Source organism: Haemorhous mexicanus, chromosome 36 (assembly GCF_027477595.1).
Source record: "Haemorhous mexicanus isolate bHaeMex1 chromosome 36, bHaeMex1.pri, whole genome shotgun sequence".
NCBI classification, from domain to species: domain Eukaryota; kingdom Metazoa; phylum Chordata; class Aves; order Passeriformes; family Fringillidae; genus Haemorhous; species Haemorhous mexicanus.
The window spans coordinates 411,355-427,092 of NC_082376.1; the positions used below are offsets into that span (position 1 = coordinate 411,355).

Genomic DNA, 15,738 nt, shown 5'->3' on the forward strand with positions numbered 1-15,738 from the left:
TAAAAATGAGCAAAAAAGGGAAAAAAGTGAATTAAAAATGGTCAAAAATGGGAAAATGTGGATTAAAAGTGACCAAAAATGGGATGAAATGGGTTAAAATGGTCAAAAATGGGAAAATGTGAATTAAAAATGACCAAAAATGGAAAATGTGAATTAAAAATGGTCAAAAATGGGAAAATGTGAATTAAAAATGACCCAAAACGGGATAAAATGGGTTAAAAATGGGATAAAGTGGATTAAAAGTGAATAAAAATGGGATAAAATGGATTAAAATGATTAAAAAGGGAGTAAAGTGGGTTAAAAGTGACCAAAAATGGGATAAAGTGGATTAAAAATGACTAAAAATGGGATAAAATGGATTAAAAATGGGATAAAGTGGATTAAAAATGAATAAAAATGGATAAAGTGGATTTAAAATGACCATAAATGGGATAAGATGGATTAAAAATGATTAAAAATGGAGTAAAGTGGGTTAAAAGTGACCCAAAATGGGATAAAATGGATTAAAAATGGGATAAAATGGATTTAAAATGAATAAAAATGGGATAAAATGGATTAAAAATGAATAAAACTGGGATAAAATTGAATAAAAATGGGATAAAGTGGATTAAAAATGAATTAAAATGGATAAAGTGGATTAAAAATGAATAAAAATGGGATAAAGGGAATTAAAAATGGGGTAAAATGACTTCAAAGTGACCAAAAATGGGATAAAACTCCTCAAATTTCCTTTATTAAAGTGACAAAAAATGGGAATTTTGGGGGCAAACTCTGCAATTCCGGGATTTTTCCAGGATTTGGCAATTCCAGGGTTTCTCCCCAATATCCAAACCCCCCAAAAATTGGGATAAACCCCAAAAATCCCCAAAAAATCAGCACAAAAACACCAAATTTCCTTTATTAAAGTGACAAAAAATGGGAATTTGGGGGCAAACTCTGCAATTCCGGGATTTTTCCAGGATTTGGCAATTCCAGGGTTTCTCCTCAATATCCAAACCCCCCAAAAATTGGGATAAACCCCAAAAAATTCATCACAAAAACACCAAAACTCCTCAAATTTCCTTTGTTAAAGTGACAAAAAACGGGATTTTTTTGGGTGGAAATGCTGAAATTCTGGGATTTTTTCCTGGGAATTCCAGGAGATTTCTGGGAATTCTGGGTCTCAGGGTGTTCAGGGGTTTCTCCCCAATATCCAAACCCTCCAAAAATTGGGAAAAACCCCAAAAATCCCCCAAAAATAATCACAAAACTCCTCAAATTTCCTTTATTAAAGTGACAAAAAATGGGAATTTTTGGGGGCAAACTCTGCAATTCCGGGATTTTTCCAGGATTTGGCAATTCCAGGGTTTCTCCTCAATATCCAAACCCCCCAAAAATTGGGATAAACCCCAAAAATCCCCCAAAAATAATCACAAAACTCCTCAAATTTCCTTTATTAAAGCGACAAAAAATGGGATTTTTTTGGGTGGAAATGCTGAAATTCTGGGATTTTTCCTGGGAATTCCAGGAGATTTCTGGGAATTCTGGGTCTCAGGGTGTTCAGGGGTTTCTCCTCAATATCCAAACCCTCCAAAAATTGGGATAAACCCCAAAAAATTCAGCCCAAAAACACCAAATTCCCTTTATTAAAGTGACAAAAAATGGGAATTTTGGGGGCAAACTCTGCAATTCCGGGATTTTTCCAGGATTTGGCAATTCCAGGGTTTCTCCCCAATATCCAAACCTCCAAAAATTGGGATAAACCCCCAAAAATTCATCACAAAAACACCAAAACTCCTCAAATTTCCTTTATTAAAAGCGACAAAAAATGGGATTTTTTTGGGGTGAAATGCTGAAATTCCGGGATTTTTTCCTGGGAATTCTGGGATTTTTTCTGGGAGTTCTGGGCAGGTTTGGGGCTCACCTGAGCAGGTGGAAGGTGAGCCAGTACATGAAGAGGGGCTGGGCAGCGGCGATGGCCATGGTCAGGTACATCCGCAGCTGGTTCTTGGCCCCCCGCACCAAAACCCCCTCGGCCGCCGCCTCCGACAGCAGCTTCAGCCTCAGCGTCCGGATCTGGGGCAAAAATGGGGAAATTTGGGATTGGGGAGCAAAGAAAAGCTAAAAAAGGCCGAAATTCCCACAAAAACCCCATTGAAAACCCCCAAAATTGGACTTTGAACCCCCAAAATCGGCCCCAAAATCCCCAAAATCGGCCCCAAACCCCCTCGGTCAGAGCCTCCCAGAGCAGCTTCAGCCTCAGCCTCCGGATCTGGGGGAAATTTGGGATTTAGGAGCAAAAAAAACCTAAAAAAGGTCGAAATTCCCACAAAAATCCCATTGAAAACCAACAAAATCGGCCCCAAAATCCCCAAAATTGGCCCCAAAATCCCCAAAATTGGCCCCAAAATCCCCAAAATCGGCCCCAAAATCCCCAAAATCGGCCCCAAACCCCCTCAGTCAGAGCCTCCCAGAGCAGCTTCAGCCTCAGCCTCCGGATCTGGGGAAAATTTGGGATTTGGGAGCAAAAAAAACCTAAAAAAGGGCCGAAATTCATACAAAAATCCCATTGAAAACCCCCAAATTTGGACTCTGAACCCCCAAAATCGGCCCCAAAATCCCCAAAATCGGCTCCAAAACCCCAAAATCGGCCCCAAAATCCCCAAAATTGGCCCCAAAATCCCCAAAATTGGCCTCAAAATCCCCAAAATTGGCCCCAAAATCCCCAAAATTGGCCCCAAAATCCCCAAAATCGGCCCCAAAATCCCCAAAATTGGCCCCAAAATCCCCAAAATCGGCCCCAAAATCCCCAAAATTGGCCCCAAAATCCCCAAAATCGGCCCCAAAATCGGCCCCAAAATCCCCCAAATCGGCCCCAAAATCCCCAAAATTGACCCCAAAATCCCCAAAATTGACCCCAAAATCCCCTCGGTCAGAGCATCCCAGAGCAGCTTCAGCCTCAGCGTCCGGATCTGGGGGGAATTTGGGAAAATTTGGGATTGGGGAGCAAAAAAAACCTAAAAAAGGCCGAAATTCCCACAAAAATCCCATTGAAAATCCCTAAAATCGGCCCCAAAATCCCCAAAATCGGCCCCAAAACCCCCAAATCGGCCCCAAAATCCCCAAAATTGGCCCCAAAACCCCTCGGTCAGAGCATCCCGGAGCAGCTTCAGCCTCAGCCTCCGGATCTGGGGAAAATTTGGGATTTAGGAGCAAAAAAAACCTAAAAAAGTCCAAAATTCCCACAAAAATCCCATTGAAAACCCCCAAAATCGGCCCCAAAACCCCAAAATCGGCCCCAAAATCCCCAAAATCGGCCCCAAACCCCCTCGGTCAGAGCCTCCCAGAGCAGCTTCAGCCTCAGCGTCCGGATCTGGGGGAAAATTGGGGAAATTTGGGATTGGGGAGCAAAAAAAACCTAAAAAAAGGCCGAAATTCCCACAAAAATCCCATTGAAAAGCAACAAAATTGGACTTTGAACCCCCAAAATCGGCCCCAAAATCCCCAAATTCGGCCCCAAAATCCCCAAAATCGGCCCCAAAATCCCCAAAATTGGCCCCAAAATCCCCAAAATTGGCCCCAAAATCCCCAAAATTGGCCCCAAAATCCCCAAAATCGGCCCCAAAATCCCCAAAATCGGCCTCAAAATCCCCAAAATCGGCCCCAAAATCCCCAAAATCGGCCCCAAAATCCCCAAAATCGGCCCCAAACCCCCTCGGTCAGAGCATCCCAGAGCAGCTTCAGCCTCAGCCTCCGGATCTGGGGGAAAAATGGGGAAATTTGGGATTGGGGAGCAAAAACAACCTAAAAAAGGCCGAAATTCCCACAAAAATCCCATTGAAAACCCCCAAAATCGGCCCCAAAATCCCAAAATCGGCCCCAAAATCCCAAAAATCGGCCCCAAAATCCCCAAAATCGGCCCCAAAAACCCCAAAATTGGCCCCAAAATCCCCAAAATCGGCCCCAAAATCCCCAAAATCGGCCCCAAAATCCCCAAAATCGGCCCCAAAATCCCCAAAATCGGCCCCAAACCCCCTCGGTCAGAGCCTCCCAGAGCAGCTTCAGCCTCAGCGTCCGGATCTGGGGGGAAATTGGGGAAATTTGGGATTGGGGAGCAAAAAAAACCTAAAAAAGGCCGAAATTCCCACAAAAATCCCATTGAAAAGCAACAAAATTTGACTTTGAACCCCCAAAATCGGCCCCAAAATCCCCAAAATCGGCCACAAAACCCCAAAATCGGCCCCAAAATCCCCAAAATCGGCCCCAAAATCCCCAAAATCGGCCCCAAAATCCCCAAAATTGGCCCCAAAATCCCCAAAATCGGCCCCAAACCCCCTCGGTCAGAGCATCCCAGAGCAGCTTCAGCCTCAGCGTCTGAATCTGAGGGGAAATTGGGAAAATTTGGGATTTGGGAGCAAAAAAAACCTAAAAAAGGCCGAAATTCCCACAAAAATCCCATTGAAAACCAACAAAATCGGCCCCAAAACCCCAAAATCGGCCCCAAAATCCCCAAAATTGGCCCCAAAATCCCCAAAATTGACCCCAAAATCCCCAAAATCGGCCCCAAAATCCCCAAAATTGGCCTCAAAATCCCCAAAATTGGCCCCAAAATCCCCAAAATCGGCCCCAAAACCCCAAAATCGGCCCCAAAACCCCAAAATCAGCCCCAAAACCCCAAAATTGGCCCCAAAATCCCCAAAATCGGCCCCAAACCCCCTCGGTCAGAGCATCCCAGAGCAGCTTCAGCCTCAGCCTCCGGATCTGGGGGAAAAATGGGAAAATTTGGGATTTGGGAGCAAAAAAAACCTGAAAAAGGCCGAAATTCCCACAAAAATCCCAGTGAAAACCAACAAAATCGGCTCCTAAACCCCCAAAATCGGCCCCAAAATCCCCAAAATCGGCCCCAAAATCCCCAAAATCGGCCCCAAAATCCCCAAAATCGGCCCCAAAACCCCAAAATTGGCCCCAAAATCCCCAAAATTGGCCTCAAAATCCCCAAAATTGGCCTCAAAACCCCCAAAATCGGCCCCAAAATCCCAAAATCGGCCCCAAAATCCCCAAAATTGGCCCCAAACCCCCTCGGTCAGAGCATCCCAGAGCAGCTTCAGCCTCAGCCTCCGGATCTGGGGGGAATTTGGGAAAATTTGGGATTTGGGAGCAAAAAAAACCTAAAAAAGGCCGAAATTCCCACAAAAGTCCCAGTGAAAACCAACAAAATCGGCCCCAAAACCCCAAAATCGGCCCCAAAACCCCAAAATTGGCCTCAAAATCCCCAAAATTGGCCTCAAAACCCCCAAAATCGGCCCCAAAATCCCAAAATCGGCCCCAAAATCCCCAAAATTGGCCCCAAACCCCCTCGGTCAGAGCATCCCAGAGCAGCTTCAGCCTCAGCCTCCGGATCTGGGGGGAATTTGGGAAAATTTGGGATTTGGGAGCAAAAAAAACCTAAAAAAGGCCGAAATTCCCACAAAAGTCCCAGTGAAAACCAACAAAATCGGCCCCAAAACCCCAAAATCGGCCCCAAAACCCCAAAATCGGCCTCAAAATCCCCAAAATCGGCCCCAAAATCCCAAAATCGGCCCCAAAATCCCCAAAATCGGCCCCAAAACCCCAAAATCGGCCCCAAAATCCCCAAAATTGGCCCCAAACCCCCTCGGTCAGAGCCTCCCAGAGCAGCTTCAGCCTCAGCCTCCGGATCTGGGGGAAATTGGGAAAATTTGGGATTTGGGAGCAAAAAAAACCTGAAAAAGGCCGAAATTCCCACAAAAATCCCATTGAAAACCCCCAAAATCGGCCCCAAAATCCCCAAAATCGGCCCCAAAATCCCCAAAATCGGCCCCAAACCCCCAAAATCGGCCTTAGAACCCCCAAAATTGGCCCCAAAATCCCCAAAATCGGCCCCAAAATCCCCAAAATCAGCCCCAAAATGCCCAAAATCGGCCCGAAAATCCCCAAAATCGGCCCCAAAATCCCAAAATCGGCCCCAAAATCCCCAAAATCGGCCCCAAACCCCCTCGGCCGCCGCCTCCGACAGCAGCTTCAGCCTCAGCGTCCGGATCTGGGGGAAAATTGGGAAAATTTGGGATTGGGGAGCAAAAAAAACCTGAAAAAGGCCAAAATTCACACAAAAATCCCATTGAAAACCCCCAAAATTCGGCCCCAAAATGTCCAAAATTGGCCCCAAAATGCCCAAAATTGGCCCCAAAACCCCAAAATTGGCCCCAAAACCCCAAAATTGGCCCCAAAATCCCCAAAATTGACCCCAAAATCCCCTCGGTCAGAGCCTTCCATAGCAGCTTCAGCCTCAGCCTCCGGATCTGGGGGGAAATTGGGAAAATTTGGGATTTGGAACCTTGGGATCGACCCCTCAGGCACTAAAAACCCCAAAAAACCCCAAAATCCCCTAAAAATCCCCCAAAAATCCGAGAGGGAAGCACAACCCCTCCCTGGGCATCATTTTGAGGATGAAATTTTGGTGAATTCTTGGAAATTTGGAGCAAATTCCTGAGAATTTCTGCCAGTCTTGCACACCCCAAATTACCCCAAAAAACCCCAAATTACCCAAAAAAACCCCAAATTGCCCCAAAAGGCCCAAATTGCCCAAAAAGGCCCCGAGTGGCCCCAAACTGACCGTGAAGATGAAGATGCTGAGGCAGCACCAGCTCAGGGCGGCGTAGTAACCGAGCCTGCCCAGCAGCAGCCCGGCCAGCAGCCCCACGATCATCCTGGAAATGGGGAAAAAAAACCCAAATTTGGGGGGTTTGACCCCAAAATCGGGGGGTTTAACTCAAAATTGGGGGGGTTTGAACTCAAAATTGGGGGGGTTGAACCCAAAATTGAGGGGTTTGAACTCAAAATTGGGAGATTTTAGCCCAAAATCGGGGGGACTGACCCCAAAATTGGGGGGGTTGAACCCAAAATTGAGGGGTTTGAACTCGAAATTAGGAGATTTTAGCCCAAAATTGGGGGGTTTGACCCCAAAATTGGGGGGTTTGAACCCAAATTGGGGGTTGAACTCGAAAATCTGGGTAAAAACCCCAAAATTGGGGGGTTTGAAACCAAACTGGGGGGGTTGACCCCAAAATTGGGGGGGTTGAACTCAAATTGGGAGATTTTAGCCCAAAATTGGGGGGTTTGAAATCAAATTGGGGGGGTTGAACTCAAATTGGGGGGGTTGAACTCAAATTGGGAGATTTTAGCCCAAAATTGGGGGGTTTGACCCCAAATTGGGGGGGTTGAACTCGAATTGGGGGGGGGTTGAACTCAAATTGGGAGATTTTAGCCCAAAATTGGGGGGTTTGAAATCAAATTGGGGGGGTTGACCCCAAAATTGGGGGGTTTGACCCCAAAATTGGGGGGTTTGAACCCAAAATTGGGGGGTTTGAAATCAAATTGAGGGGTTTGAACTCGAAAATCTGGGTAAAAACCCCAAAATTGGGGGATTTGACCCCAAAATTGGGGGGTTTGAAATCAAAATTGGGAGATTTTAGCCCAAATTGGGGATTTGTCCCAAAATTGGGGGGCTTGAACCCAAAATTGGGGGGTTTGAACCCAAAATTGGGGGGTTGAACCCAAACTGGGGGGGTTGAAGTCAAAATTGGGGGGGTTGAACTCAAAATTGGGGGATTTTAGCCCAAATTTCGGGGGTTTTAAGCCAAAATTGGGGGGTTTGAAATAAAAATTGGGGGGTTTGAACCCAAATTGGGGGGTTGAACTCGAAATTGGGGGTTTTAACTCAAAAATCTGGGTAAAAACCCCAAAATTGAGGGGTTTGACCCCAAAATTGGGGGGTTTGAACCCAAATTGGGGGGGTTGAACTCAAAATTGGGAGATTTTAGCCCAAAATTGGGGGGTTTGAAATCAAATTGGGGGGGTTGAACTCGAAATTGGGGGGTTTGACCCCAAAATTGGGGGGTTTGAACCCAAAATTGGGGGGTTTGAACCCAAAATTGGGGGGGTTGAAATAAAAATTGGGGGGGTTGAAATCAAATTGGGGGGTTTGAACTTGAAATTGGGAGATTTTTACCCAAAATTGGGAGATTTCAATCCAAAATTGAGAATTTCAACCTGAAAATTGGGGGGTTTGAAACCAAAATTGGGGGGTTTGACCCCAAATTGGGGGGGTTGACCCCAAAATTGGGGGTTTGAACCCAAAATCGGGGGGTTGAACCCAAATTGAGGGGGTTTGAACCCAAAATTGGGGCGGTTGAACTCAAAATTGGGGAGTTTGAACTCAAAAATCTGGGTAAAAACCCCAAAATTGGGGGATTTGACCCCAAATTGGGGAGTTTGAAATCAAAATTGGGAGATTTTAGCCCAAAATTGGGGGGTTTGACCCCAAAATTGGGAGATTTCAAGCCAAAATTGGGGATTTGACCCAAAATTGGGGGGTTTAAACCCAAAATTGGGGGGTTTGAAAACAAATTGGGGGCTTTGACCCCAAAATTGGGGGGGTTGAACCCAAAATTCGGGGGTAGGAAATCAAAATTGGGAGATTTTAGCCCAAAATTGGGGGGTTTGACCCCAAATTGGGGGGGGTGGAATCAAATTGGGGGGTTTGAACTCGAAATTGGGGGGTTTGAACTCGAAATTGGGGGGGTTGAACTCGAAATTGGGGGGGTTGAACTCGAAAATCTGGGTAAAAACCCCAAAATTGGGGGGTTTGAACTCAAATTGGGGGGTTTAACTCGAAATTGGGGGGTTTGAAATAAAAATTGGGGGGTTTGAACTCAAAATTGGGAGATTTTAGCCCAAAATTGGGGGGTTTGAAATCAAATTGGGGGGGTTGAACTCGAAATTGGGGGGTTTGAACCCAAATTGGGGGGTTTGACCCCAAAATTGGGGGGTTTGAACCCAAAATTGGGGGGTTTGAACCCAAAATTGGGGGGGTTGAACTTGAAATTGGGGGGTTTGAACTCAAAATTGGGAGATTTTAGCCCAAAATTGGGGGGTTTTAAGCCAAATTTGGGGGTTTGAACTCGAAATTGGGGGGTTTGACCCCAAAATTGGGGGGTTTGAAATCAAAATTGGGGGGTTTGAACTCAAAATTGGGAGATTTCAAGCCAAAATTGGGGGGTTTGACCCCAAAATTGGGGGGGTTGAAATCAAATTGGGGGGGTTGAACCCAAAATTGGGGGGTTTGAACTCGAAATTGGGGGGGGTGAACTCAAATTGGGAGATTTTAGCCCAAAATTGGGGGGTTTGAAATCAAATTGGGGGGGTTGAACTCGAAATTGGGGGGGTTGAACCTAAAATTGGGGGGGTTTGAAATCAAATTGGGGGGGTTGAACTCAAAAATCTGGGTAAAAACCCCAAAATTGGGGGGTTTGAAACCAAACTGGGGGGGTTGACCCCAAAATTGGGGGGTTTGAAATCAAATTGGGGGGCGTTGAACTCGAATTGGGGGGGGTTGAACTCGAAATTGGGAGATTTTAGCCCAAAATTGGGGGGTTTGAAATCAAATTGGGGGGGTTGAACTCGAAATTGGGGGGTTGAACTCGAAATTGGGGGGGTTGAACCCAAATTGGGGGGTTGAACCCAAACTGGGGGGGTTGAAGTCAAAATTGGGGGGTTTGAGCTCAAAATGGGGGGTTTGAACTCGAAATTGGGAGATTTTAGCCCAAAATTGGGGGGTTTTAAGCCAAAATTGGGGGGTTTGACCCCAAATTGGGGGGTTTGAAATCAAATTGGGGGGTTTTAGCCCAAAATTGGAGGGTTTGACCCCAAAATTGAGGGGTTTGAACCCAAAATTGGGGGGTTTGAACTTGAAATTGGGAGATTTTAACCCAAAATTGGGGATTTCAACCTGAAAATTGGGGGGTTTGAACCCAAAATTGGGGGGTTGACCCCAAAATTGGGGGGGTTGAACTCAAAAATCTGGGTAAAAACCCCAAAATTGGGGGGTTTGAACCCAAAATTGGGGGGTTTGAAATCAAATTGGGGGGGTTGAACTCAAATTGGGAGATTTTAGCCCAAAATTGGGGGGTTTGACCCCAAATTGGGGGGTTTGAAATCAAATTGGGGGGGTTGACCCCAAAATTGGGGGGTTTGAACCCAAAATTGGGGGGGGGTTGAACTCAAAATTGGGGGGTTTGAAATCAAAATTGGGAGATTTTAGCCCAAAATTGGGGGGTTTGACCCCAAATTGGGGGGGTTGAACTCGAAATTGGGGGGGCTGACCCCAAAATCGGGGGGTTTGACCCCAAAATTGAGGGGTTTGAACTCAAAATTGGGAGATTTTAGCCCAAAATTGGGGGGTTTGACCCCAAAATTGAGAGATTTTAAGCCAAAATTGGGGGCTTTCAACCCTAAATCGGGCGGTTTGACCCCAAAATTGGGAGATTTCAAGCCAAAATTGGGGGGTTTGAAACCAAATTGGGGGGTTTGACCCCAAAATTGGGGGAGTTGAACTCGAATTGGGGGGGTTGACCCCAAAATTGGGGGGGTTGAACTCGAATTGGGGGGGGTTGAACTCAAAAATCTGGGTAAAAACCCCAAAGTTGGGGGATTTGACCCCAAATTGGGGGGTTTGAAAACAAATTGGGGAGTTTGAACTCAAAATTGGGGGGTTTGACCCCAAAATTGGGGGGTTTGAACTCAAAATTGGGAGATTTTAGCCCAAAATTGGGGGGGTTGAACTCGAAATTGGGGGGTTTGAAATCAAATTGGGGGGGTTGAACTCGAAATTGGGGGGTTTGAACCCAAATTGGGGGGTTGAACTCAAACTGGGGGGGTTGAAGTCAAAATTGGGGGGTTTGAGCTCAAAATGGGGGGTTTGAACTCGAAATTGGGAGATTTTAGCCCAAAATTGGGGGGTTTTAAGCCAAAATTGGGGGGTTTGAAATCAAATTGGGAGATTTCAACCTCAAAAATCTGGGTAAAAACCCAAAATTGGGGGGTTTCAACCCAAATTCAGAGATTTCAACCAAAATTGGGGGGTTTGAACCCAAAATTGGGGGGTTTTAAGCCAAAAATTTGGGTAAAAGCCACAAATTTGGGGGATTTTGGGGAATTTGTGGAATTATTTTGAATTTTAGGGGATTGGGAGCAGACTTTGGGTGGAATTGAGACATTTCCAGTGGGATTTGGAGGGAATTTGAGGCGATTTTGGGCCAATTCCTGCCAATTTTGGGAAAATTCAATGGGGAATTTTGGGGTAAAAACCCCAAATTTGGGGGATTTTGGGGAATTTGGGGAATTATTTTGAATTTTAGGGGATTGGGAGCAGACTTTGGGTGGAATTGAGACATTTCCAGTGGGATTTGGAGGGAATTTGAGGCGATTTTGGGGCAATTCCTGCCGATTTTGGGGCATTTCAAGAGGATTTTTTGGGGATTTTTAGGGGATTTTTTGGGGTAAAAACCCCAAATTTGGGGGAATATTTTAAATTTTGAGGATTATTTTAAATTTTGGGGATTATTTTGAATTTTAGAAGATTAGGAGCAGACTTTGGGTGGAAATCAGGGCATTTCCAGTGGGATTTGGAGGGAATTTGAGGCGATTTTGGGCCAATTCCTGCCGATTTTGGGGCATTTCAATGGGGATTTTTGGGGTAAAAACCCCAAATTTGGGATTATTTTGAATTTTGGGAATTAATTTGAATTTTGAGGGATTGGGAGCAGATTTTGGGGAAGAATTGAGACATTTCCAGGGGGATTTGGAGGGAATTTGAGGCGATTTTGGGACAATTCCTGCCGATTTTGGGGCATTTCAAGGGGGAATTTTGGGGTAAAAACCCCAAATTTTGGGGATTATTTTGAATTTTGGGGATTAATTTGAATTTTGAGGGGTTGGGAGCAGACTTTGGGTGGAATTGAGACATTTCCAGTGGGATTTGGAGGGAATTTGAGGCGATTTTGGGGCAATTCCTGCCGATTTTGGGAAAATTCAATGCAGATTTTTGGGGTAAAAACCCCAAATTTGGGGATTATTTTGAATTTTGGGGATTATTTTGAATTTTAGAAGATTGGGAGCAGACTTTGGGTGGAATTGAGACATTTCCAGTGGGATCTGGAGGGAATTTGAGGCGATTTTGGGGCAATTCCTGCCGATTTTGGGGCATTTCAAGGGGATTTTTGGGGTAAAAACCCCAAATTTGGGGATTATTTTGAATTTTGGGGATTAGTTTGAATTTTAGAAGATTAGGAGCAGACTTTGGGTGGAATTGAGACATTTCCAGTGGGATTTGGAGGGAATTTGAGGCGATTTTGGGCCAATTCCGGCCGATTTTGGGGCATTTCAAGGGGATTTTTTGGGGGATTTTTGTGAGGATTTTTGGGGTAAAAACCCCAAATTTGGGGATTATTTTAAATTTTCGATATTAATTTGAATTTTGAGGGATTGGGAGCAGATTTTGGGGAAGAATTGAGACATTTCCAGTGGGATTTGGAGGGAATTTGAGGCGATTTTGGGCCAATTCCTGCCGATTTTGGGGCATTTCAAGGGGATTTTTTGGGGTAAAAAACCCCAAATTTGGGGGATTTTGGGGAATTTGGGAATTATTTTGAATTTTAGAAGATTGGGAGCAGACTTTGGGAGGAATTGAGACATTTTCAGTGGGATTTGGAGGGAATTTGAGGCGATTTTGGGGCAATTCCTGCCGATTTTGGGGCATTTCAAGGGGATTTTTGGGGGATTTTCGGGAGGAGATTTTTGGGGTAAAAAGCCCAAATTTTGGCTCACCCACCCCACGTATTTGTAGCCAGCAAAGGCCAGGAGGTCGATGGGGGTCAGGTCGGTGCTGACGGTGACCAGGTAAAGGCTCAGCAGCACGCTCAGCACCTCCAGCAGCAGCCAGGCCAGCGCCGAGCTCGCCACCAGCCCCAGGCTGTCCGGAGAAAATCTGCAAGTTTCAACCCAAAAATTAGAGTTTTAGGTGGGGAAAGATTGGGGAAAAATTGGGGGAAATTGGGAAAAAAATTGGGGAAAAATTGGGGAAAAAATGGGGAAAAAACGGGGAAAAAATGGAGAAAAAATTGAATTTTTCGGGGATTTTTTGTGGTTTTATTTTGAATTTTTTTGGGATTTTTTTGAGATTTTATTTTGATTTTTTTGGGGATTTTTTGAGATTTTATTTTGGATTTTTTGGGGATTTTTTGAGGGGTTTTGGGGGGATTTTTGGGTTTTTTTTGGGGTGGGTTTGGCTCAGCAGGACGCTCAGCGCCGAGCTCGCCACCAGCCCCAGGCTGTCCGGAGAAAATCTGCAAGTTTCAACCCAAAAATTTAGAGTTTTAGGTGGGGAAAAAGTGGGGAAAAATTGGGGGAAATTGGGGAAAAAAATTGGGGAAAAATGGGGAAAAACTGGGAAAAAAACGGGGAAAAAATGGAGAAAAAACTGAATTTTTGGGGGATTTTTTGAGGTTTTAATTTGGATTTTTTGGGGATTTTTTGAGGTTTTATTTGGATTTTTTGGGGATTTTTTGAGGGGTTTTGGGGGGATTTTTGGGGATTTTTTGGGGTTTTATTTTGAATTTTTTGGGGATTTTTTGAGGTTTTATTTTGAATTTTTTGGGGATTTTTTGAGGTTTTATTTTGGATTTTTGGGGGATTTTTTGAGGTTTTATTGGAATTTTTGGGGATTTTTTTGGGGGATTTTTTTTGGGTTTTTTGGGGGGGTTTTGGGGTTTTTTGGGGGTTTTTTGGGGGTTTTGGGGTGGCTTTGGCTCAGCAGGACGCTCAGCGCCGAGCTCGCCACCAGCCCCAGGCTGTCCGGAGAAAATCTGCAAGTTTCAACCCAAAAATTGATGGGTTTAGGTGGGGAAAGATTGGGGAAAATTGGGGGAAATTGGGAAAAAAATCGGGGAAAAATTGGGGGAAAATTGGGGAAAAAACGGGGAAAAAATGGAGAAAAAATTGAATTTTTCGGGGATTTTTTGTGGTTTTATTTTGAATTTTTTGGGGATTTTTTGAGATTTTATTTTGGATTTTTTGGGGATTTTTGAGGTTTTATTTTGGATTTTTGGGGATTTTTTTGAGGGGCTTTGGGGGGATTTTTGGGGATTTTTTGGGGTGGGTTTGGCTCAGCAGGACGCTCAGCGCCGAGCTCGCCACCAGCCCCAGGCTGTCCGGAGAAAATCTGCAAGTTTCAACCCAAAAATTGATGGGTTTAGGTGGGGAAAGATTGGGGGAAAATTGGGGGAAATTGGGAAAAAAAATGTAGAAAAAATTGGGGAAAAAACGGGGGAAAAATGGAGAAAAATTGAATTTTTCGGGGATTTTTTGTGGTTTTATTTTGAATTTTTTTGGGATTTTTTTGAGATTTTATTTTGATTTTTTTGGGATTTTTTGAGATTTTATTTTGGATTTTTTGGGGATTTTTTGAGGTTTTATTTTGGATTTTTTGGGGATTTTTTGAGGTTTTATTTTGATTTTTTGGGGATTTTTGAGGTTTTATTTGGATTTTTTGGGGATTTTTTGAGGTTTTATTTGGATTTTTTTGGCGATTTTTTGAGGTTTTATTTTGGATTTTTGGGGATTTTTTGAGGTTTTATTTGGATTTTTTGGGGATTTTTTGAGGTTTTATTTTGGATTTTTTGGGGATTTTTTTGAGGTTTTATTTTGGATTTTTGGGGGATTTTTTGGGGTTTTATTTGAATTTTTTGGGGATTTTTTGAGGGGTTTTGGGGGGATTTTTGGGGGATTTTTTGAGGTTTTATTTTGAATTTTTCGGGGATTTTTTGTGGTTTTATTTTGATTTTTTGGGGGATTTTTTGAGGTTTTATTTTGGATTTTTGGGGGATTTTTTGAGGTTTTATTTTGAATTTTTTGGGGATTTTTTTGAGGTTTTATTTTGAATTTTTTGGGGATTTTTTGTGGTTTTATTTTGAATTTTTCGGGGATTTTTTGTGGTTTTATTTTGAATTTTTGGGGATTTTTTGAGGTTTTATTTTGAATTTTTTGGGGATTTTTTGAGGTTTTATTTGGAATTTTTTGGGGATTTTTTGAGGTTTTATTTGGATTTTTTGGGGGATTTTTTGAGGTTTTATTTTGGGGTTTTTTGGGGATTTTTTGAGATTTTATTTTGATTTTTTTGGGGATTTTTTGAGGTTTTATTTTGAATTTTTTGGGGATTTTTTGAGGTTTTATTTTGATTTTTTGGGGGATTTTTTGAGGTTTTATTTTGAATTTTTGGGGATTTTTTGAGGTTTTATTTTGATTTTTTGGGGATTTTTTGAGGTTTTATTTCAATTTTTTCGGGGATTTTTTTGAGGTTTTATTTTGAATTTTTTGGGGATTTTTTGAGGTTTTATTTTGGATTTTTTGGGGATTTTTTGAGGTTTTATTTGGATTTTTTGGGATTTTTTGAGGTTTTATTTGGATTTTTTGTGGGATTTTTTGAGGGGTTTTGGGGGGATTTTTGGGGGATTTTTTTGGGGTTTTTTTGGGGTTTTTTGGGGTTTTTTGGGGGGGATTTTTTGGGGTGGGTTTGGCTCAGCAGGACGCTCAGCGCCGAGCTCGCCACCAGCCCCAGGCTGTCCGGAGAAAATCTGCAAGTTTCAACCCAAAAATTGATGGGTTTAGGTGGGGAAAAAATGGGGGAAAATTGGGGGAAATTGGGAAAAAATTGGGGAAAATTGGGGGAAAATTGGGGAAAAAACGGGGAAAAAATGGGGAAAAAATTGAATTTTTCGGGATTTTTTGTGGTTTTGTTTTGAATTTTTTGGGGATTTTTTGAGGTTTTATTTTGATTTTTGGGGGATTTTTTGAGGTTTTATTTGAATTTTTTGGGGATTTTTTGAGGGGCTTTGGGGGGATTTTTGG

At 43.5% G+C, this 15,738-nt stretch overlaps 1 protein-coding gene across 1 annotated transcript in view; it reads right to left on the reverse strand.

Moving 5' to 3' along the window:
* Positions 1–717: 717 nt before the first annotated feature.
* Positions 718–15,738, reverse strand: part of YIF1B (Yip1 interacting factor homolog B, membrane trafficking protein) — a 20,080-nt gene continuing 5,059 nt past the window's right edge. Inside the window, exons 4-6 of the mRNA XM_059872481.1 lie at positions 12,665–12,834; positions 6,611–6,704; positions 718–2,055 (exon numbers count right to left, since the gene is read on the reverse strand). Coding sequence (XP_059728464.1) covers positions 1,900–2,055; positions 6,611–6,704; positions 12,665–12,834 — 420 coding nt within the window. The 3' untranslated portion in view covers positions 718–1,899. The remainder of the gene's footprint in view (positions 2,056–6,610; positions 6,705–12,664; positions 12,835–15,738) is intronic.